The following is a 22,943-nucleotide window of genomic DNA, read 5'->3' as shown; positions in this document are numbered from 1 at the left end:
CACAAAGACTGAATTCCTCGTGTTCCCATCTTAATCCCACAAAGAACCAGCTTTTACACTGCCATGACGTTCTCCTCCTGCTCTCCCTGGTGCAGGAGTGGATTCTGTCCCTGCTCTTCCTGCCCCTGGTGTTCGTCGTGTCCGCGCCGCCGTTCATTACGCAAACCCAGTACCCCGAGGCGCCCGCCGAGTACCTGGGCTACCTGGATGACCCTGCCTTCAATGCCACCGGTGTCACCGTCACCTTCACCCCCGCCACGGCCACCACGAGGCACATCATGAGCAAAGTGGCCTCCAGCTTTGTCATGGCGGGTGGGTTTTGCTTTGTAACTATTGGATTTTGGCATTATTGGACCGGCTGTGCGTGCGCTGTGTTGTAGCAGTTCTCCAACATCTTTGATCAGGAGATGGCTTAAAATCCATCCTAAATCCTTCATTTTCACAAATATTTCCTCTCTAGGATTTAAACTACCTGTGAGGCCAGTGTGCCCTTCTGAACTGGAAAGCTCTGCCTTACCTAATATTCCCTAATACTTTTAAAACACATTAAAAACCATTCTTTTGAGGTGCATTTCTTCTCACCTGGTCAAGTCTGAAATATTTAGAGCTGCCTCCCTGGGCAGTGACAACTGGAAAAGGAGGAGCTGCAGTGCTGAGAAAGCAGAACATTCCCTCAATGCCTCTGGACACATCTCCACACTCACAAAATCTCACGGCAATATTTTTCTGGCACTCCACAGGTATAAAACTAGTGGAAGTGGAAGATGAGAGAGCCATGGAGAAAGTCTGGATTTCAAATAAGCAAACTATAGGAGTTGTATTTAAGGACAACTTCTCCTACCACCTCAGGTTTCCTACCGCCCATGTGGTTATTCCCAATGAAGTCATGGGATATGTAGGTAATACAAAATGAGAATTTCAGGGTGGTTGCCTGGTGTGGACAGGGTGGGAATAATCCCCATTTGTTAAGTGATTCAATAAATTGTGGGTTTGGGTGGTTTGGGGTTTTTTTTCTTGTCACTGTCCATTTGAAGAGTTTCCCACGGTGCCAGTGTGTTCTTGTCATAGCATTTAATAATGAACATTGATTACTTTTCATTAGTGTGGTGCCCTTTGCCTTGCAGACACCTGCTATAACTTCTCCTTTATGAGCTGTGAGAGCCCAAGGTACTGGTACAGAGGCTTCCTGTCCCTGCAGTCCAGCATTGATGCTGCCATTATAGAGGTAAACCCAATTTAGGAACTGATGGAGACACCCTTATATTTTAAATATAATATAGGAAAGGCAAACTCTGCTGTGGGAATAGCAAGGGATGGCTTTGTCAGAAAATAAAGCTGCTTTTAAAACTCAATCCAGGGAGGATGAAGCAGGACATTCCTTGTATAAATGCACCTCACTGCAGAAAATAAGCAAAACACTGATCTGTTGCCCTTGCATTCCTTTAGATGGTGACAAATCATTCTGTTTGGGAAGAAATGGAAACCATTGCTGGTGCCAGGATGAAGTCCCCGAGCATCATCTTCTACGTCAGCCTGGAGTACAGCTACTTCATGGTCATCACTGCGATGTGCTTCTTCCCCTTCATGTATTTCTTATCAAGGAATGTCACACGAGAAAGGAAGCAGCTCAAAGAATTGATGAAGACCATGGGCCTGCAGGACATTGCATTTTGGTGAGCTCTTTTTTTAACTGGAATTCGTTTGCCAAAAATCAGCCTGTTCCTGGGCACTTGGGGTATTTTCTGAGTCCCCAGGATGAAGGAGGAATTGAGAATCTGACTCCATGTTCTTAGAAGGCTAATTTATTATTTTATGTACTTATGTTATATTAAAGAAAGCTATACTAAAACTACACTAAGGAATAGAGCAAGGATGCAGACAGAAGGTTACAAAGAATGATAATGAAAAACTCGTGACTGCTTCCAGAGTCCTGACACAGCCTGACAGTGTGTGGTCACTAAGTCAAAACAATTCACATGAAACCAATCAAACAGTCTCCTGTTGGGAAACACTCTCCAAACCACATTCCAAAGCACCAAACACAGGAGAAACAATGAGATAATATTGTTTTCCTTTTTCTCTGAGACTTCTCAGCTTCCCAGAAGAAGAAATCCTGGTGAAGGGATTTTTCACAAAATATGACAGTGACAGGCACTTGAGAAGCCAAATAATGAGTTAAATGGGTTTGTAACTTTTTTCCAGCACTCTGTGAGATTGATTCCTGGTAGAGACCAGGAAACACCGCTGTGCAAATATTTCAGTCAGTCAATGAAAAAACAGGCTTGTATTGCTTGATAATTTATGTCAAATATTAGTTGATGCAACTGATCAGTGCTTTTGTTCAGTTTCTCATCCAGAGGGTTGAGCATGGCCGTGGTGTCCTCTGATCCCTGAGGCATTTCCTCCTGAGCTGGATCACCTGTCTGTTCTGAGGATGTGAAAGAGAAATGATTGCCACGGGAAATAATTAATATTTCCATTTAAACTCTTCTGAGGTGCAGATGAAGTTGTAAGCAGAGGTGTTAATTACCCCCAGGGCTGATGGCACCTCTCCCTCCCCAGGCTGTCCTGGAGCTTGCTGTACTCCCTGTATGTGCTGATCTTCTCCTGCCTGCTGACGGCCCTGGTGCTGCACGAGCGCTTCTACACCAGCAGCTTCCCTGCAGTCTCACTCCTCTTCTTCCTCTATGGCCTGGCATGTGTAAGTCAGGCTGTACAGCCAGATTTCCTCCCCAGTGATTTATTACTGTGCTGGTGAGCCTGAGCATTGCTCCAGAGCCTTTGTGCTCAGCAGCTCTGTGGGCCATGCTGGCTGAAACATCTGAGTGGCTTTTCCAGGCCAGCAGCAGAGGTTTGATTTGCAGCCTGAAGGGCTGACAGGCTCTTGTTTGGCTACAAAAGGCCCAGTTTGAAACTCAGATCAACCCACTAAGAAGGGCTTTAGTGGATTTTATTACACAGACTCAGCTCAGCAGAGATCTGGTGCCTGGCAGATGGAAGTGCTGCTGTTAAGAATATTTCTTTCTTTCAGTGGTTGAAGGAAAGTCCTGTCCTTACAGATCCACCTGGTTTTCATGCTCTGCTCCCTCTTAAGGACCTCCAAGCTTGTCAGCTCCACAGGCTTCCTCATTATCTTTATCTTCGGGTTCCTGAGCCTGGCAGTGCTGATAGAAGAAGTCCCCAAGCCCCTGAAGTGGATCCTTGGTCTCATGTGTCCTTTTGCTTTCAACACTGGCATTGCCAAGGTACGGGGGCACCACCCCTGCAGCTGAACCAACCAACCTTCCTTCCTTCCGCCACTTCCGCCACTTCCGCCACTTCCGCCACTTCCGCCACTTCCTTCCGCCACTTCCTTCCGCCACTTCCTTCCGCCACTTCCTTCCTTCCGCCACTTCCTTCCGCCACTTCCTTCCTTCCGCCACTTCCTTCCTTCCTTCCTTCCTTCCTTCCTTCCTTCCTTCCTTCCTTCCTTCCTTCCTTCCTTCCTTCCTTCCTTCCTTCCTTCCTTCCTTCCTTCCTTCCTTCCTTCCTTCCTTCCTTCCTTCCTTCCTTCCTTCCTTCCCTCCTTCCCTCCTTCCCTCCTTCCCTCCTTCCCTCCTTCCTTCCCTCCTTCCTTCCTTCCTTCCTTCCCCTGCCAGTGGAGAAAGGTGCAGGAATTCCTGCCCTTAGCTCAAAAATCCAGCTGGAAACCACCCAGGCACTTTCCCTTCCTGTGCACAGCCTGTTTGAGTCTCCCAGGTGAGCTGAGCTGTGCTGGGCAGCACAGAGGGACTCCCACACCCCCATCCCACTCCCCTGCTTCAAAAGCAGCTGAATGCAGAGACAAGCAGGGCTCTTGGCACAAAAAATCCTGCTGTTGTGCACATCTGCAGCTTCTCCATGGCCCCATCCTGCACACAGCAGCCCATTGTCCTCAGGGACATCAGGGACAGCATCCTTGGCTGCCCAGCCACTCCCCTGCTCCTTCCTGGCAGCAGGGACTGTGCAATTCCTGCTGGATTCCTGCTGCTGCTGCCCTTCCTCCACCCCCACCCTGCAGAAATCCGTGCCATTGCCCAGTTTTCCATTAGTCATATCTGCACAGCTCTTGCCAGCTCTGGTAATCTAATATTTGATTTCTTGATGTATATTAAAGAAAAATCTGCCTGGGAGAGGAGATTTCTGCAGCAGCAGAAAAAGGGACTGACTTTGTTAATTTGCCATATGGTTAAATCAATCATTATGTAAATTATAACATTTTTGTTGTGACTCTGTCACATCAAGAGTTCTCATATCAGGTTTTTCTTAATTGATGTCCTCTAAAACTCTGATATTTTCTTCTGTTTCTGGATTGATTGAAAAATTCTGGATTAAAGCATGAAGATCTCTGCATGGAGCAAATTCATTCCCTCTCCCCTTTAGAAAGAAAATAAGAACAGTTGGTCAGTACTGCAGATGATTTCTGGGTTAAGAAACAGAGTTGCACCCATGGTTTGGTGGCATCTGCATTTTTTCCAGCCTGAAATTTGTTCTTCTTTCTCCTTTATTTCAGATTTTCGATTTAGAGAAATATGGAATAGGTTTCTCCTTTTCCAACCTTATGGAGGAGGCATCCTTTTTATTTTCAACCTACATACTGCTGGTGTTTGACTCGGTCTTGTACATGCTGCTGGCTCTGTATTTCGACAAAATTCTGCCAGGTGGGAATGATTTATTTTTATTTACATGGATTGCATGGGCTGTATCAAGGAAATTATGGGCTGCTCCTTTCTTGGATTCAACCAAAATAAAGTTTGGACTAAAAGAAATTTATGATGTCATAGAGTGACTTTTCTGTTTCTGGCACCCGCCAGATTCAGAGAATCCATGGCAACAAAGTATTTAACACTTTTTATTTAATATTTTTTCTTTCTAATTATGAGATTATAGTGTAATGACATGTAGGACAATACTTTAATTCATTACAAAAACCACTGAATTCATGACATAATTCCCTGGAGCCACCCTTCTTGTCTCCTCTACCTCTGCTCCAAACCTGGCGGGGGGTTGACTGGAAAAAGCAGCAATTTTGTGCTATTTGAAACTCCTACAAGTTTAGTCTAGGCTGGTGTCTTGGCTGTGCCTTTGGTTGATGTCAGGCCATCTTTTTGCTCTCCTGGCAGGCAAATATGGGATCCCAGCCCCTCCTTTGTTCTTCCTGAAGGCCTCGTTCTGGATGAGGAGCAGGAGAGGCTCCACCAGGGCCGTGCCCAGAGCCACAGCAAACCCTGAGGAGCTCCTGGGGGATGATGTGGAGCCTGTGCCCCCCGAGTTCCTGGGGAAAGAGGCCATCAGGTTCAGAGAGAAGGGATTGCTCGTGTCTGGCTTAGGGCTCCCCACTCCTTCCATCAGCTTGGGTTGGACTTTTCTAGACAGCTTTCATGTCCATGAGGCTCTTGCAAAACATTTTGTTTCACAGAGAAAAATTGGAGATAAAGATGTTTCACAGAGAAAAATTAGAGATAAAAAGATAATTCAGACTGGTCACTAAAGGTAAAATTTAGGTAAATTTAGATTTAAAAAACTGGGGTTTTTTTTGTTTTTCTGTTGTTTTTTGTTGTGGACTTTCAGTGTCCTTTAGGAACAAAAGGGAGAATGAAGAGGGTAAAAGTGTTGCTGTTGCAATGGGGAGTGGGGCTTGGCCCTGTCTTTGCCACTCTTGGTGCCCCATTTTCGGTGCCAGGTTGGGATGTTCACACCTGGGCACAGAGCCTGTCAAACCTGTGAATCTCAGCTTTGTTTCTTAGCACCCTTTTTTTCTTCATGCCATTTCTGTCATTGTAACTTAAGGTCCATAAACATGTAAAAGGGCAGCAGGGAAAAGCATTTACAGAAATCCCTAAATAATAACCTCCTGACCTTCCTTTTAGGCTCCACAATATTAAAAAAGCCTATAAGGACAAAGACAGGAAGACAGAAGCTTTGAGAGGTATGAAAGCTGTGAGACTGATTCCTGCTAAAGGCAAGAAAACAGCATTGTGCAAACAGTCAGTCAATGCAAAAAACATTGCATTGCTTTAAAATTTATGTCAACCATTAATTATGTGATTGATCACTATTTTGTTCAATTTTTACTAATTTGCTGGTTTTAATAAGACTAAAGAGAAGAAATAGTTTAATTTTTAAAAATTGTTTTATTTCTGTCTTTTCTGCAAAATACAGACCAACTCCTTATGCCTTTAAATATTTGCAGAGCTTTGCCCCACTCAGAGCTCTTTTGGCTAATTATTATCCCTTAATTCTTGTACTGTTTGGCTTCTCCTGCCTTTGACAGTGAGGGAGGGCAGGTCAAACCTCATTTCTCCCCAGACTTGGTTGTTATTTTTGTTCTAGGTCTGTCTTTAAACATTTATGAGGGTCAGATCACTGCCTTGCTGGGCCACAGTGGGGCTGGAAAGACAACGCTGCTGAACGTGCTCAGTGGGCTCAGCTTCCCTTCAGAAGGTAGGACGAGGCTGGGATGGGGTGGCCTTGATCCAAAAGCTCTGAAGATCAATTCATTCCTCCTCATCCCACTGGATACAATCTGAGTTTGAACACACAGGCGTCTGCTGAGGAAGGGTGGAGCCTCCCTGGAAATGGAAAATGCAAACCCTCTCCCTGTGAACTGTTATAATTTTGAAATTAAGGGGCTCTAAGGCAAAAATATGGGAGTAGGAATAACAGTTCTTTATGAGGAAAAAAAAATAAAAATTAAAAGAAAATATAAAAATACAAATGCAGTGATACAAACCCACACTGCCAGAGTCAGAGCAGGCCCTGCCCCCTGTGTGTCAGGGTGGTGGCACAGTCCCATCCCAGGGGGGCTCAGGGTGGTGGCACAGTCCCATCCCAGGGTGGCTCAGGGTGGTGGCACAGTCCCATCCCAGGGGGCTCAGGGTGGTGGCACAGTCCCATCCCAGGGGGGCTCAGGGTGGTGGCACAGTCCCATCCCAGGGGGGTCAGCCCTCCTGCAGTGCCAGCTGTGGTTCTGCTGGAGCAGGGATCCTGCACAAGGGGGGAGTTTTCCTCTGGACCTCCAGGGCTGCTGGAGATGGGCCTGCTCTCCCTCTGGGAATGCAGGGCAGGAGAAAGCTGCTCCTCTGGGAATGCAGTGGGCAAAGGCTGCTGGGGTGTCCCAAAGCTCAGATTGGATCCAGGTAGGAATGCTTGGCTCCTCCCCTGGGCAGAGCATCTCCCCATGGGATGGTGGAATTTGATCAGCCATGCAGGGACACTCCCTGGCCATGGGCAGAAGGTAATCAATAATTAATGGCCCATGAACAGAAGATAATTAATAATCAATGGCCCATGAACAGCAGAGATCTCCTGGAGGGAGGATTGGCTGTGAAGAGATAAAGGAACCTGCCCCATGAACAGCAGAGAACTGCCCCAGCTCTGACAGATGGCAATAGAATATTGCCAGAATATTGTTACCCCCAGCCACATCTTGCATTTCCAAGCTAAGACATCCATTTATCCCCATGAACAGGCTCTGCCACCATATACAGCTACAAACTCTCTGAAATGGGAGACAGGGAGGAGATCAGGGGGATGATTGGGATTTGCCCACAGCTGAACACGCAGTTTGAGGTCCTGACAGTGAAAGAAAACCTGAAAACCTTTGCGGAAATCAAGGGCATCAAGTCCAAAGAGGTGGAGCAAGAGGTGAGTGTGTGTTCCCCACCACTCCATAGAGACTCCTTTTGCACTGGGAAGCTCAAAGAATCCCCCGAATCTTCTGAAAATTGAAGCTCCAAGCCCCATCCAGCCTGGCCTTGGACACTTCCAGGGATCCAGGGGCAGCCACAGCTTCTCTGGGCAGCCTGTGCCAGGGCCTCCCCAACCTCACAAGGAATAATTTCCTTCTGATGGCTAATTTAAATCTAAATCTACCCTAATAAAGGATGGAAGGACAATGGCTGCTGAGAATGGACATCCTTGTGCTGTTCTAGGTGCAAAAGATTCTGGAACTGCTGGATATCAGCAACGTCCAAGACACCCAAGCTGAAAAACTGAGTGGTGGACAGAAAAGGAAGTTATCCATTGGAATAGCCGTGCTTGGAAACCCCCAGGTAAAGCAGCAGACATGGCTCTGTGATGTAGGAAATACTCAGGTCCAGCATAATTAAAACCTTGGGCATGTATTTGGCTCTAGGATTTCTGACTTCTTTAAAGTGCTTATAATTAGATTGAATACGTTTCATAACTTCTTTTGTTTTTTAAATTCATAACCCACCTTGCCAGCCGAGTTTTGAAGCAGGCAGAGTTCCCTGAGCTCTCACAGCCCCCAGAGCAGCTGCCCTTGTCTGAAAGATGCCCAGGCTCTCTTGCCTTCAGAACACCAAACCCTGTCGGGGTACCTGTCGCCGATTCCCCAACTTCTGGGACTCTGGCTGGGCCCTCCCTGGGGGCTCCCCTGTTGGGAGAGACCCTTCTGGAGTGGTTTTGTGTCAGGAAAGAGACCCACTGGATCTTTTCAGTCTTCAGGTTCTTGTTTATTATTATCTTATCTGGAGTTTTGCACGCTGTCCACACCAGGCTCTGCGCACTGGAAAAGCACTGCAAAAATGGCCAACCATCTCTTGTTGCAAGGTCTTTTAAAGCTAAACTATCCAATTAAGAACTGACACCTGGATTATTTCCCTTTTTAACCCAATAACTGATCCCCAAAAGCCCCCAATGCAGACTTTTCCATCCAATTGCAAAATGCCACCCAAACCCATGGAGAAGGAGGAAGAAGAAGCACGAGGAGGAGGCTCAGGATGACACCCTGTGCCCTCCAGCTTGCTTCTATCCACAACATACTAAAAATCCTAAAATCTAAATTTCCCACCTAAGTGATACACCTACACTACTCTCTATAATCTACTTCACACCCTAGTGGATTCTGGAGTTTAGAAAACTTTCTCCATGAATGAGGGTCAAAGTCAGTGCTCCCCTGGGGGTCAGGGTGCCCCAGAGCAGACAGAGAAATATTCCCAGTGCCCTGGTGTAGGAGTGTCGGGGGTAGGGCGGTGGGGATGGATGGAGACGAGAGATCTCTGCAGCCAGGTCTGGAACTTGGGGTTTATTGCAAAAGGCCAAGTGCAGGGCCCTGCTGGGAGCTGCCAGCCACAGCTCAGAGCAGGCCCAAGGGAAGTGAAGACAGTGGGAAAGAGGATGAGAGAGAGAGAGGATGATAAGATGAGAGTAAGAGGGTAAGAGAACGAGGTTCCCATTCCAATACAATAAATCTTCTTCTGTGCTGAATATTCTCATTCTCACTAACCAATCTAGTACAAGATACAAATCCTACAGCATTCACACACAACCTATAAGAATCATTACATGACCACACTGTGTTACATTTTAAAGCCTAAAAACTCCTCTTTGGGCCCTTCTGCCAAGCCAGCAGGGTCTGCTCTGCCCCTTGGAGCTGCCTGCAAGCAGAGGGTGTTGTTCCATCACAAGGGGATTACCTTCAGCCAGCCACACCATTGTTTTCCCGTTGTTCAGTAACTGAGGGATCTCAAAGCTGCTTTCATTTCACTCTCACTTATAGTTTCCATATTCTCAAAATCTTTTGCCAGGCAATCATATTCATAAGGCTTTCCTGTTCCATCTTCCCCAACACCCTGGGTTTCCAAATAACCCCCAAGCCACGCCACCACTGCAGCAATGGGGAATGCCTGATCCCCTCCTCCCTGCAGGTTTTGTTCCTGGACGAGCCCACGGCGGGGCTGGATCCGCTCTCCAGGCACCGGGTGTGGAGCCTCCTGCGGGAGCAGCAGGCGGGGCGGGTGATCCTGTTCAGCACCCAGTTCATGGACGAGGCTGACATCCTGGCAGGTGAGCTCTGCTGGGGCACCCCTGTGGGGTAACCCAGCAGCACAAAGCCCCAAAGATGGCAATGGCTGCTCTGCACTAGAAATTCCTTTGGCTTTTCCTTTCTCCAGACCGCAAGGCTTTTATCTCGCACGGGAGGCTGAAGTGTGTTGGCTCTTCTCTGTTCCTGAAGCAAAAATGGGGGATTTGCTATCATTTAAGGTATCTCCTGCAGCCCCAACAATACCTGGCAACATGCAAGTACAAGGGGACACCAGAATTAATGAAACCCTAGAGCAGATATCATCAAAACAAATTGCCTGCATTAAAATCCAGCTCCATTAATTAAAACAGCAGTAAGATTTAGAGTGAGGGTTAATTAATCCAGAGCAGGGAATGAATGAAGAATACTGGAGTTTGCTTTTTATGCATCCATAAAATGATGGATGTTGTTTGCTTGGGTGGGTTGGGGTTGTTTTTATTCCAAGCCTGAATGTCTGTGGTTTTTTCCACACAACAGGATCCATGTCAGTGAGTCTTGTGACCTGGAGAATCTGACATCCCTGGTGAGAGGGTACATCCCCAATGCCACGTTCTCAGGACACACCCAGTATGAACTGAGATATAAACTGCCTTTAGAAAACATTGATAAATTCCCAGGTAAAGTATATTAAACTAACTGAGGATTATTCATAGGGAAAAAAATATAATGACAAATGTGTGGAAGGAGAAATGCAAAGGGAGATTTTTTTATAGGAGTCACATCAGGACTTCAAAACCATCACAGTTTGAGTTTTCCCCACAATTTTATCATACATTGAAGATCAAATTGTGCAACAGATGCTTTTCTACTGTTTGCAGTGACAAACCCTGCAGGCTAAACTGGGCCACATGTGTTACTGAGAGTTCAGTTCTCTTTCTGCTAAATGAAAAGACAGAGATAAGAGAAACCCCACACAACCTGTGCTGCTCTGTGCCCATTTCTCACCCTCCGTGCCCGTCACTTCAGCCTGACCATCCCACAGAGGGTGAAAACAGTCTGAAATGTTGGTGCTAAGCAGAAGAACACCTTCCATGAGGATGGCTGTGGCAGTTTTGGTTTCCTCCACACCTTTGTGTCCTGGCAGTTCTCTGCCACTGGAGATGCTCCAGTCAGGTTGGCTCAGCTGAGCCAGAGTGGTCTGGATATCTGTGCTTGTGCCCTTATTTTATCTCTGCCCTCCAGATCTGTTCAGAGGCCTGGAGAGCTGCTCTGAGCAGGGAATTATCAACTATGGAGTCAGCATGACAACCCTGGAGGATGTGTTCCTGAGGCTGGAGGGAGAAGCCATGGACAATCAAAAAGGTACAATTTACAACCCACAGCCAAAGAGATCAGCTCCTCTGCAGTAACCTCCAAAGGTGCCTCTTAAACGTTCATGAATCCCAACCTAGAAGCTGGTCTCATGTAGCTGCAGCTCTCTTCATAGAGAGCAGGCAGGCACAACTTCCCAAGGATAATTCCTGGGAATCACAGCGAGGAACCTCAGAGAAAGAGAAAACAATTCTTATCTCTATTCTCTGCTCCTGTTTTCTTTGCAGATGTGGATTGTGTTAGGAAGATTCTTTACCTGAAGGGATTTGTCAGTTGAATTCTGCTGAGGATTGTTTTGTTTCCTTGGCCAATCACTCAAAGCTGTGTCCTGGCTGTCTCGGACAGTCTCAGGTTTTTTCTTTAGTATTCTTTGCAGTATAGTAGCTCTTCAATACAGTATAGTATTGTCTTGGTTTCAGAAGCCAGGTGTCTGCTAAGGAAGGCAGGAGCCTCCCCTGAAATGGAAAATGTGAACCCCTTCCCTCCCAATTGCTATAAATTTTAAATTAAGGGGCTCTCAGGCAAAAAAATATGGGAGCAGGAAATCACAGTTCTTCATTAGGGAAGAAAATAAAAGGATAAAATGAACAATGCAGTGAACGAAACCAGCCCTGGCAGAGCCAGAGCACAGCCTGACACCCTGTGGGTCAGGGTGCTGGCAGCAGTCCCACTGGAATTGTGGCTCAGCCCTCCTGCAGTGCCAGGGGTGGTTCTGCTGGAGCAGGGATCCTGGAGAAGGGTGCAGTCTGCCTCTGGAGATCCAGGGGCAGAGGCAGCTGCTGCTCCTCTGGGAAATCCAGTGCAGAAGCCGTGCTGGTGTTCCAGAATCTCCAGATTATATACGGGTAGGAATGCTTGGGTCCTCCCCCTGGGCTCCCATCTCCCAGTGGGATGCTGCAGTTCTTATCAGCCATGCAAGGACATTCAATGGCCTCTTATCAGCAGGTGTCCCTCAGAGGGAGGAGTGATTGTGGAAGAGATAAGGAAAACTGCCCATTGACAAAAGACAGCTGCCACACAGATGGAAATAGAATAAAATTTGCTTGGGAATCCAGGACAAGTATGAATGCAATATAATATAGTATATTAAAGGAATTGTTCAGCATTCTGAACCAATGGAGCCAGGTGCCAGTCACTCCCCACATCAGGGGCACCCTGCACCCTGTAGAATCAGACATAAATGTGCACGTGGAAACTCTCTGCAGATGAGCACGTCCCTGGGAAGGAGTGGGGAGAAGCAGAACCAGGATGCCCTGAGGAGGCCAGGCCAGGCTCCCTGCTGCTCTCGGACACTGGGATGGCATCAGTGCAGGGCCTGGCCCTCTGGAGGCAGCAGGTCTCTGCCATGGCACGGGTGCACTTCTTGAAGCTCAAGAGCTCGGTGAAGAACCTGCGGTCCATGTAAGTCCCAAGGGGGTTCTGCAGCAGAGCAGGACTCCTGGACAGCTAACCCATGTGATTGAGCAGAAGTCACTTTATTGTTCACATTGTGCTCTATTTGTACATTCTAACCCTACTGCACACTAATCACACATTTCTTGATTGGTGCCTCTACCTTGCCCACATGCTCTGCATGCACTTTTCAGGATATGTGGTTGGTTACAGTCCAGTGCTTCACAGACTTTCACTTTTTTCACGGCCTTTAGTTCTTGTGGTCTTGGCATTTTGTTTCTCAGCCTCTTCTTTCTTAATTTAGCACAATTTATGTCCCAGTAGCCGTGATGAATTCCAGAGGGCTCTGACAACAAGCGAAAATGGTTTGGCTGGAGCACACTGCAGCCCAAGCTGTTCAAATCCATTGGTACTGGGTTATCTCCTGGAGGTCTGGCATTGGACATGGTCACACCAGGAGGGACAACTTCCACACCCCTCTTTCCATGAATTTGGATTCATTGATGTGAGGTCTGGGCTAGGAAGGATCTTGGTCATCTGCACTCAGAGGAGGGGAAAGTTTTTTGCTTTGCAGTGCCAGTAACACAAAATCTCCCTTTTGTGCATTTTCATTTCTATGCTGAATAATTTATGCAAGAGAAACCCATTTTCTCTCGAAATAAAAGAATCATTTAGAAATACTTTTATGTCAAATTGAGGAAGTTTTAAAATAAGTCAGTCTGTACAGAGAGTGCTTTCAGGCTTCCTCTGCTCTTTTTTTTTTTTTTTTTTTTTTTTTTTTTTTTTTTTTTTTTAATTCTCTCATGTTGCCAGTGCTTGAACTCCTTTGGTCCCACTGGTGTTCAAGCTGGAGTTCCTGGTGGGGCACAAGGAACTAAAGGACGATGCTGGTTTATGAGAAACTTGTATCTAAAGGAAGTCTGAAAGGCATTTCATGGCAATAAAATGCTTAGAAGGGGCTGATTTATGAAAACCTTGTACCTAATGGAAGTCTGAAAGGCATTTCATGGCCCTAAAAAGTTGAGCAGTCTGGATCTGTGGTTCTCTCCCTGCTACATTTTGAATCATTTGGTGAATGATCAAGGTTTAAGACTTCTGGAAATAAAATTCTCTCTGGTCATTGGTGACAAGGCCTGAGGGAATGGCTGGAGCTGTGCCAGGGGAGGGTTAGGTTGGATTTTAAAAGGTTCTTCCCTAAGGGTGCTGGCACTGCCCAGGCTCCCCAGGGAACGGGCAGGGCGCCGAGGCTGCCAAAGCTCCAGGAGCGTTTGGACACGCTGCCAGGGATGCCCAGGGTGGGATTTTGGGGTGTCAGGGCCATGAGCTGGATCATTGTGGGTGCCTTCCAAGTCCGCATGTTCCACCATTCTATTAAAATTGCCAGAAGTTCTTAACAGAGCTCTGGGTAATCTGAATATCATCCACCCCTTCCAGCACACAAATGCATTCTGAACACACTTCTGTTCAATATCTCTTTTCAGAGTGTTAATTCATCTCTTTCTCAACGCAGTTTGCTGCTCTATGTGGCTTTTCTGCTTCCTCTGGTGTTGCAACTGAGCATTTTTGGTGGCTGGCAGAGCGTGAGTGCCTGGCAGCTCTCTCCTGCCCGGTACTTCCTGCCCCTGGGGAGGAAATCCTACCTGGAGACCACCACCCTCCTGCTCTACAACCACACAGGTGAGGGGAGAAGCTTCTCCTCATCCTCCCCAGTTCTGGGTTCTTGCTGCTCCAATGGAAAATGCAGGACAGAGCAGATGGTGTACATGAGGAGGATCCCGGGAGGATGAAGGCTTTAACAAGGGAGGAGGGATTGTCTTTAGGGGGTTGTGGGGCAAACCTACTGTGGCAGCTGGAGAGACCCTGATGAGAGATGTGCAGAGCAGGTGAGATAAGGTGGGGACAGGGTTCTCTCCCTGCCACAAATGCAGGTCTCTGTCCAAGCAATTTCAGAGTGTGGGGTTTTCAAAGCAGGCACCACACTCCAGGCTCACTCATGCTGAGTCAAGTTAGAGGGCTGCTCCCAGAGACTCACCTTCAACACTCCCATGAGTGGATGATATTTCATGTCATTCAGCCAGAGAATGACACTGGTATCTTCATCAGATGGGCCCAAAGGAAACTTCATTTTGTAGCACTTCAGGAGAGGCTAGGGGAAAAAAAGGACAATGCAAAAATTCAGTCTGAAATCCATTAACTTCCCAAAAACTAACGTGCAATGATCCAGCACACGTGTGCTGGCTGATCCCAATGGTTATTAGATTTCTTCTGGTTTTGTTTGGTGGTAATGGATTTAAAAATAAAAAAAAAAATAAAATCAACAAAGACTCTTTTGTTTCCCAGTGTTATAATTCCTCTGTTTTTGGTCCTCACACCAGGCACAGACGTTGATGAGCTAATCGATCTGCTCCAGAGCCAGGATATTACAGTGGAAATAGCAACGGAGGAAAATATCACAGAGGAGCTCGAACACAACGGCGGTCTGCGAGTGTTCCGCGAAGGGCAGGTGAGGATTTTTCTCCTCTCCCTCCAGTCTCCTCACAACAACTGAATAATTAAGAAAGGTACCTCCATCAGCTCTCTCTGTGGGATGGCCCTGTTGACTTTTTGTAAGGTACAAAAATTAGGAAGTGTTTTGAGCAGCAAAGTCCTTGCTAGAGGAGACCTTATCTCCCTGACCTTCCACCTCAAAATGTACATTTTTAGCACATCAATACCGACTTCCAGTACCTCATAATTTGGTTTTTTATAGCAAACAAGGCATAAACAAAGCTATTTCAGGCCTGCATTTTCCTGGTGTGCTCCTTTTCTACTGCTTCCCTGCAGATGGAAAAAGCCAGGAGTTCTCACCTTGTTTTCCTGCTCTTTGAAGAGCTTCAGGTTCACCGTGCTGTGCCACTTGAAGGCTGTCAACTGCTTCCCAGTGCTGGTGAACGTCATCAGCAATGCCCTACTGAGATCCCTCAACTCCACCAGGCACATCCAGGTCTGGAGCCACCCCTTCTTCTCTGTAAGTGAAGCCAGAAGCTGTCAGAAAACCGTTTAAGGTCTCACTGATTCATCAGATTTTATCACATGTAAATCCACTTTCCTTCACGCTGCGTCTGGAACCACCACGTTTGACTTCAGGAAAACCAGATTTTTCCCTCAAGGGCTGCTGGGTGGAGAGGGTGGCTGGAAGGGTTTTCCAGGAGGTTCCTTATTCTCTCCAACATGTTATTCAAGTTTTGGCCTGTCAGCTGGTGGAAGAGAGAGCTCCCCACAAATCTGGGATGGAGGAGTGGGACCTGCACCACCCATCTCTCCTCACCAGGAGGCACTTTGCATGGCTCTGCTTTGGGAAAACCTTCCCAAATTCGGTTTCAAATCCCTCTTTTTGTTCATACTGCTCTGTAAGCCATGAGGAATGCAGTAAAATGAATGGTAAAATGAATTGTAGGCATTTTCCACAAGTGCTTTGCTCGTCTGTTTTCAGCTGGTCAATCCAGAATACTGGGATTATATTGTGTCCATGTACCTCATTTATACGCTGCTGATATTCCCTGGTTTTCCTCCTCACTTTGCCATGGGCTACACACAGGATTGCAAGGTAAATTCCTTGGGATGGGGCAGGTTTGGGGTGGGCAGAAGGGATCACAACTGCACTGCCAGAAGGACGCTTGAGTACAGAACCATGGAATCATTCAGGCTGGAAAACACCTCTGAGGTAACTGAGCCCAGCCCTATCATTGGCAGCTTGGGGTGCTTTGACCCATGAGATGTTTTGCAGCCAGCACAAAATATTGAAAGACCAAAGGAGGTCGAATTTTACCCCAGAATCACAATGGTGACAGATTTTATTCCCTTTTCATTTCCTGGGGCCATTCCCATGGGTGCAGTTGGCCAATCATGCACAGGCAATAAACTACCCTTTAACATTGTGCCTTCCCAGGTGGGAGCTCGTGCCCAGCTGAGGATCTCAGGGCTCTCTCCCTCAGCCTACTGGTGTGGCCAGGCACTGGTGGACATCCCACTCTGCTGGATCCTGCTCTTCTCCATGTTTGGGTTCCAGTTTGCCTTGAGCATTAAGATTTCCGGCAGCGCCAGCATCACCTTCTTGCTGGTACATCCCATTCTGGTCCTTGGTGCTTTGCTTGGAAGGGATTGAGGGAAAATATTTTGTGTGGGGGCAGCTGAGACACTGTGGGTGCAGATGGTGCTGGAACACTCTTGGTCCTCTTAGTGACCTTCTTGTTTCACCTCCTATCCTTTGGGTTCCTCCAGCTGGAAATAAAAGGCAATAATTGCTTTAATGTATTCCTTTACACCTCAGAGTAAAATTGTGGTAATTTCTAAATGCCCTGATCTTACTCTGTGATCATTTCCACTGCTCCCCGTTGCTATAGATGGGTTTCTGGTGGTTTACCTCACTCCATTTTCTCCAACAAAACCCTTTTTTTCCCTGTAGGTCATGGGGATCTTGGGTTATGGAATTTCCCTCGTTCTCTTAATCTACCTGATCTCCTTCAACTCTCGCAAAGGATGGAGCTGTGATCTTTGGTCTTTCATCCTGATAGTGGTGAGCACATGGTTGGATAATGCACAGCAGGGATTGCAGACATGCTGAGATCTTGAGGATGAGCTAGATGTCAAAACACCAAGCAGAGATGTGGAGCAAAAATCTGGGTGTGTCTGATAGCCGCCAATTCTGTATTAAATTTGTGTCACCATCTTCTGTTGCCACAATCCTGCTGTGACACGGGGGAACACCTGGATCCAGCCTGAACTGGTGCAGGAATGGAGACAAAGAAATGAATTTATCACTCTGCTTGACACCCCACATCCAAGAGATGTAAAGTGTTGGTCCAGGACCCATCAGGCTAGACACTGATCATCCAAGCCTGACCTGGGAGGAGGTGGATTATTGCCATGGATTGGGATGGGAATGAACAGAATGGGATCCCATGTTTGACTTTTCCGCCTGAAGCAGCCCTGTCCCTGGGAAGAAGTCTCCCCAGCTGGGCCAAAGCAGCAAACCCCCAGACAGAGACAGCTGAGGATCTCCTGAGCCCCCTCTGTCTCTCATCTTCCTCAATTTTTTGTCCATTTTTATAAATTCAGCAGGGAATTGCAGAGCTAGACCCACACAGTTTTAAGAAGCAGTGAGTGACCCTTCCCATCAGCTGAGTCACCCTCTTGTTTTATTTTCAGGTGTGCTTTATTTCTCTTTTCATCGGCAGAGTCATCGACCTCCTGGGCCACCGCATCTCCCTCTACGTTCTGTCCCTCTTGGTTCCTGTGTACCCCCTGATGGGCTTTGCCATCCATTCTAGGATTGTCTCCCACGTGAGTGGTGCTTCTGGGCAAGGAGAGGCCTGAAACACAACCCTGGCTCCTCGTGACCAAAGTCTGGGGACAACTGCCCCAAAGTCTGGTGGTAACTGCGCCAAAATCTTGGGGGAACTGCAGCAAAATCTGACGGTAACTGCCCCAAAGTCTGGTGGTAACTGCACCCAAATCTTGGGGGAACTGCATCAAAATCTCATGGTAACTGGCCCAAAGTCTGGGGATAACTGTGCCAAAGTCTGAGGGTAACTGCACAAAAATATGGTGGTAACTGCACCAAAATCTGATGGTAACTGCACCAAAGTCTGGTGGTAACTGCACCCAAATCTGGGGGTAACTGCCCCAAAGTCTGCTAGTAACTGCACGCTGCAGTCTGGGAAGGCTGATCCTGGGTGGGATTTTCCTGAGTCCATTGTTAAATGACTCTTTCAGCTCAGATCTCATTTCCCAGCTGCTCATTAGGGCTGGGGGTGACTTCTTGTGCAGCTGTGGCTGTGGATTAGGTAAAAACTCTTAATTCCTTCCACGCAGAGTCATAGAATGGAATCATGGAATGGTTTGGTTTGGTTTGGAAGGGACCTTAAAGCTCATCCAGTTCCACCCCCTGCCATGTCAGGGGACACCTTCCACTAGACCAGGCTGCTCCAAGCCACATCCAAGCTGGCCTTGGACAGCGCCAAGGATGGAGCAACCACAAAGTCAATCAATTTGGCTTGACCAATCCTGAGAGAAAGTCTGAAGCCACGGATCTGTCTTTGCATGGAAAAAAAAATCTGAGTTAAAATTTAGAATGCTCACAAGGGGCTTTACTCCATGTCAGCTGACAAGGATGGTGGAAAGTCAGCTGACAATTTAACAAAACCCCCCAGCTATGTGCAACACTGTTGATAAATGATGAATTACTGAGGGGTGAAGTCTCCTCTGTCCTGTCCCACTCTCCTCTTCTCCACTGGGACCCAGAGCAGACATGTTTTCCTGGGACAGGACATCTGGAAGGAGAGTCTGCTCTGTGAACTGAGAGCTGTGACATGTTCTGGTGTAGGACCAGGGCTCCCAAAGCCAAACATCTCTATCCATTCATCTGGGGAAAATCAGAAGTTTTGCAGATTTTTAAAGCATTTCTGAACGTTACTGCATTAACCAGAATGATACTACAGAATTACACTTCTTCATTATTTTTTTTTATTTTTACAGATTTTCATCGGGGACTCTGAGTCACATGGTTCGGCTTCAGGCAGTCATGCACTGATTGCTGTCTTTGCAGTAAGAAAACATTGAACATTGCTTTTTTTTAGGAATGTGGGTCTCCTAATGTCACAGTCACATTCTCTGAAAAATCCCCTCACCCAGGATTTTTCTCCTGGGAAGCTGAGAAGCCTCAGAGAAAAAGGAAAACAATATTATCCCATTTGCTTCTCCTGTGTTGTGTTCCTGTGGAATGTGTTTGGAGATTGTTCACCCACAGGTGATTGTTCCATTGCATTCTGCTGGGAGTTGGTTTCACTCTTTGGCCAATCAGGGCCAGGCTGTGTCAGGACTCTGGAGAGAGTCATGAGCTTTCAATATTATCTTTTTAGCCTTCTGTCTGTATCCTTTCTGTATTCTTTAGTACAGTTTAGTATAGCATTCTTTAATATAATATAGATAATAAAATAATAAATCAGCCTTCTGAGCACATGGAGTCAGATCCATCATTCCTCCCTGCCACGGGGATCCCTGCAAATACAATATCCTAAAGCCCCTCCTCAGGTATGAGGAAGCAGGAGGAGGGTCTGGGTGGGTCTGGAGGACATTTTACCCGCTGTGCTAGAATAATTTCACACCTTTGAAATGGGGAAAGCAAAATGAAATAAGCCCAGATCACCTCATGCTGTCCTGTTATTTTATGAATCGGGGGTTTTCTGCCCTTGGTGTTTTCTGCAGTGTTGATTACCCTGAGTTTCAGTGTTAATGGGCCATTTTCATATATTCTGTTTCCCCCACATATTTTATAGCACTGCCACCACCTCAGTGCCAGCTGTGGTGGGAGGCAAGGCAAGGCTGTTAATGTGGCAACCTCTGTTTTCCAGCCTTACATCCATTCTGTGGTGTTCATTCTTCTTCTTCGCTTTTTGGAGTTAAAATATGGAAAAGCAGTGCTGAGACAGGACCCCATATTTAGGTTTGTATAAACACACATGCACATGTGAGATCTAAACCCCCACCCCACTGCTTCTCCTTGAAAACATTGCATTTGTGTCTCTATTTTTAAATATATATTTTTAATTCTGGTGATTTTTGGATGACTTCAATAGCCCCTTAAATACTGCAGTGGTGTGATAATATAAAGCAGCTTTTAAGTTATGTAGTGCCTCCACAGGATATTGCCAGCTTCTTTTTTTGGTAAAAACCAAAGATTATAAATGTCATCATTATCATCATCATCCCCAACAATATCAATAATGGTGATGACTTTAATAGTAATCATTATAATGTTGTATAAATTCAATCCCAGGGAAATTCCCTCTTGGTTTATCCAAAGTGCAGTGGTGGAGAGCAGAGGTAAAGAACAAAATCCTGAGCTAAACCTGGTGTGTTTTCAGGATTTCCCCAAGAAAAGAAAGCAGCCAGCAGCACCCCAAGGAGCTCGAGGAGGAAGATGAAGATGTCAGAGCTGAAAGGGAAGCAGTGAGAAATGCTGTGGTGGCTCCCAGTCAGGAGGAGGTACCCCTGGGTGTTGTCCTTCTTGCTTTCTTTGATTTTCTACCTGGTAAAACACAAACCAGTGCAGGTCAGAGCTCTGGCTGTGCTGTTATCACTGGGAAAATCAAAATTCCAAGCGTGGGTTCCCTCAGGAGAAGAAAGCTCTTTGAAGGAACCTGGAAAATTAAGGGTCCTGTTGCACCTCATATTTGTGAACTATAAAACAAAGATCTTCAGAAGGTTTTCTGCCTTTTTTAATGGAAAAAAAATCACTGAAGGATTGATGCTGGCCAAGATAATAAATTAATCTTTCTCCTTCCTCCTCACTTTCAGAAATCAGTCATTATAGTCAGAAATCTGTGCAAGGAATATAAAATAAAGCAAGCTGGCTCACTTTTTAAGAAGAAGAAGAAAACAGCCACCAAAAACCTTTCCTTCTGTGTTAAAAAAGGTGAGAACTGGGACTGTCCTGCCAGACCTGTGTTGGACCCAGAGTTAATTCTGTACAAGGACAGAAAGGTCAAATCTATTCCTCCTGTTGTTAAAGCACCTGTGGTGCTTGGTGTGTTAATGGTGCATCCTATTAATGGCCTGTGACTGTCCATTATCTAAAATAAAGATAAAATAAAGATCCTGGGGAGAGGGAACCACTTTAGCAGTGGCTCCTGGGAGCAATTGACAGCATCAGTTTTAAGTTGAAATCTTATGGTCTCTCTGAGTATGTATTTTGTACAATAAAACCATTTATTTTATATGATCTTTGATATTAGTATGCTGCCTTTTCTATTTTTTCTTTTGTGGAGCTGTATATATTGATATATTTCTTGTGTATTTATGATTATGCTTATATATTTATGATATATTTCTTGTATGGGGAATAGCCCTAAGAAATTCTGTGTGTTGATTGCAGGAGAAGTGTTAGGACTTCTGGGGCCCAACGGAGCTGGGAAAAGCACAACTATCAAAATGATCACTGGAGACACAGCCCTGACTGCTGGGCAGGTAGGAGACACCTGGGGACAAGGGATGGGCCCATGACAAAAATCCAAACCTTGTACCTCGGCTAAGCTGTCGTTTTTTATCAAGGCTGCAGTTTTTGTCAGGGCATAATTAGTGATCAGGGTTTTAATTGAGTCCTTCATGCTATTAAATTAAATAATGTATCAATAAGGTGATGGTGAGCTACTTCTAATTTTGATAAGCTGCTGCATCTGCCCTAATTGCCATGTTTATATTTATATTTATATTTATATTTATATTTATATTTATATTTATATTTATATTTATATTTATATTTATATTTATAAACAGTATGAAATCGCTCCCTCCCTGTGGGTTTCCTCACCTAAACCCCATAATCTCCCCTGAACCACCCCTTGGGTGGGAAAAATAGTAAAGGTAAGAAGACTTTCAGAAAGCTGTGACAGCAGGCTCAGAAACAGCAAGAGCACAGAACTCAGAGCTGGCTGCAGCTGCAGAGTCTGAAAGTAGAAAAGTTACAACAGTACAGCAAGCAAGGACATGAAACAATAGTTTGAGTTTTTGGCTTGGCTAAGATAGACCTTAAGACTGCAGAAAAATATGCCTAGCATATAAATTGGGGTTTGTAGAGTATAAAGGTAGAAGGTTTATAGTCAGTATAGTAAGTATAAAGGTTTAAGGTTTGTAGTAGAAGGTTTTAAGCCTAATAGTGAAGGGTTGTGTGTTGTTACTAGAGAGCAGACAAGGCAGCATTGTGTGAAGCAGGCGTGCATGTGCTTTCAGTGACTGCCTGGAACAATTGTCTGTAAGCTTGAGCAATATGCTGTTGGCTAGAAAGTTTTCAAAATGCTCTGTAACAAAGACATCTTTGGCTGCTGCTGGCTGTACATGAACTGCTGCCATCCTCCAGTTGTCTCAAATGTAATGTAATGAGTCTGATAAAAGCTCAAGGACCAAATCCCAGCAGTCCCACCCTGCTCCTGAAAAACCCCAGCGCAGCCTCGTGCTGGGCAAGGCTGTGTGAGGGGACAATGCCCAGCCTGGTTGTGCAGGTGCTGATGAAGAGGGGAGATGGAGGAGGCTCCCTGGAGCAGGCTCCTGTGTTCCTGGGGTACTGCCCCCAGGAGAAGCCCCTCTGGCTGGAGCTCACCCCGCTGCAGCACCTGGGGGTCTACGCGGCTGTCAAGGGGCTGCGCCAGGAGGACGCGGCTGCTGCTGTGCACAGGTACATGTCTGAAAACACCAGCCACTTGGCTTGAAATTTTAAATGTTTAATAGTAATAAAATGGTGATAAAAATACCGATAAAATTAGAGTAATAATCATTTGGACTGTTTGGATTAGGACAATATGAGACAATAGAACAAAGAGTTACGGATGTCCGGGAACCTTTTCTGGGCAAAATAAGC

The 22,943-nt window shown here is 46.1% G+C and overlaps 1 protein-coding gene across 4 annotated transcripts in view; it reads left to right on the top strand.

Annotated features, from left to right (window-relative positions):
* Positions 1-22,943, top strand: part of ABCA9 (ATP binding cassette subfamily A member 9) — a 32,325-nt gene that overhangs the window by 3,046 nt on the left and 6,336 nt on the right. The window contains exons 3-32 of one of the 4 annotated variants that reach the window (XM_059864214.1): positions 96-312; positions 741-899; positions 1,125-1,225; positions 1,447-1,673; positions 2,563-2,701; positions 3,060-3,245; positions 4,532-4,679; positions 5,142-5,313; positions 5,889-5,947; positions 6,352-6,462; positions 7,490-7,665; positions 7,953-8,072; positions 9,690-9,828; positions 9,936-10,026; positions 10,325-10,464; positions 11,030-11,149; positions 12,364-12,559; positions 14,061-14,227; positions 14,926-15,053; positions 15,420-15,557; positions 16,023-16,136; positions 16,479-16,649; positions 16,995-17,105; positions 17,738-17,872; positions 19,067-19,135; positions 19,942-20,033; positions 20,455-20,575; positions 20,888-21,005; positions 21,465-21,556; positions 22,588-22,760. In XM_059864214.1, coding sequence (XP_059720197.1) covers positions 96-312; positions 741-899; positions 1,125-1,225; positions 1,447-1,673; positions 2,563-2,701; positions 3,060-3,245; positions 4,532-4,679; positions 5,142-5,313; positions 5,889-5,947; positions 6,352-6,462; positions 7,490-7,665; positions 7,953-8,072; positions 9,690-9,828; positions 9,936-10,026; positions 10,325-10,464; positions 11,030-11,149; positions 12,364-12,559; positions 14,061-14,227; positions 14,926-15,053; positions 15,420-15,557; positions 16,023-16,136; positions 16,479-16,649; positions 16,995-17,105; positions 17,738-17,872; positions 19,067-19,135; positions 19,942-20,033; positions 20,455-20,575; positions 20,888-21,005; positions 21,465-21,556; positions 22,588-22,760 — 4,130 coding nt within the window. Of the gene's footprint in view, positions 1-95; positions 313-740; positions 900-1,124; positions 1,226-1,446; positions 1,674-2,562; positions 2,702-3,031; positions 3,246-4,531; positions 4,680-5,141; positions 5,314-5,888; positions 5,948-6,351; positions 6,463-7,489; positions 7,666-7,952; positions 8,073-9,689; positions 9,829-9,935; positions 10,027-10,324; positions 10,465-11,029; positions 11,150-12,363; positions 12,560-14,060; positions 14,228-14,925; positions 15,054-15,419; positions 15,558-16,022; positions 16,137-16,478; positions 16,650-16,994; positions 17,106-17,737; positions 17,873-19,066; positions 19,136-19,941; positions 20,034-20,454; positions 20,576-20,887; positions 21,006-21,464; positions 21,557-22,587; positions 22,761-22,943 lie in introns of those variants that run through there. The other 3 variants (XM_059864216.1, XM_059864215.1, XM_059864217.1) reach the window with 3 other exon arrangements.

This window comes from Haemorhous mexicanus, chromosome 20 (assembly GCF_027477595.1).
Source record: "Haemorhous mexicanus isolate bHaeMex1 chromosome 20, bHaeMex1.pri, whole genome shotgun sequence".
Lineage (NCBI taxonomy): Eukaryota > Metazoa > Chordata > Aves > Passeriformes > Fringillidae > Haemorhous > Haemorhous mexicanus.
Note: the sequence above shows the minus strand (reverse complement) of the source record. Positions and strands in the feature narration are given on the sequence as shown.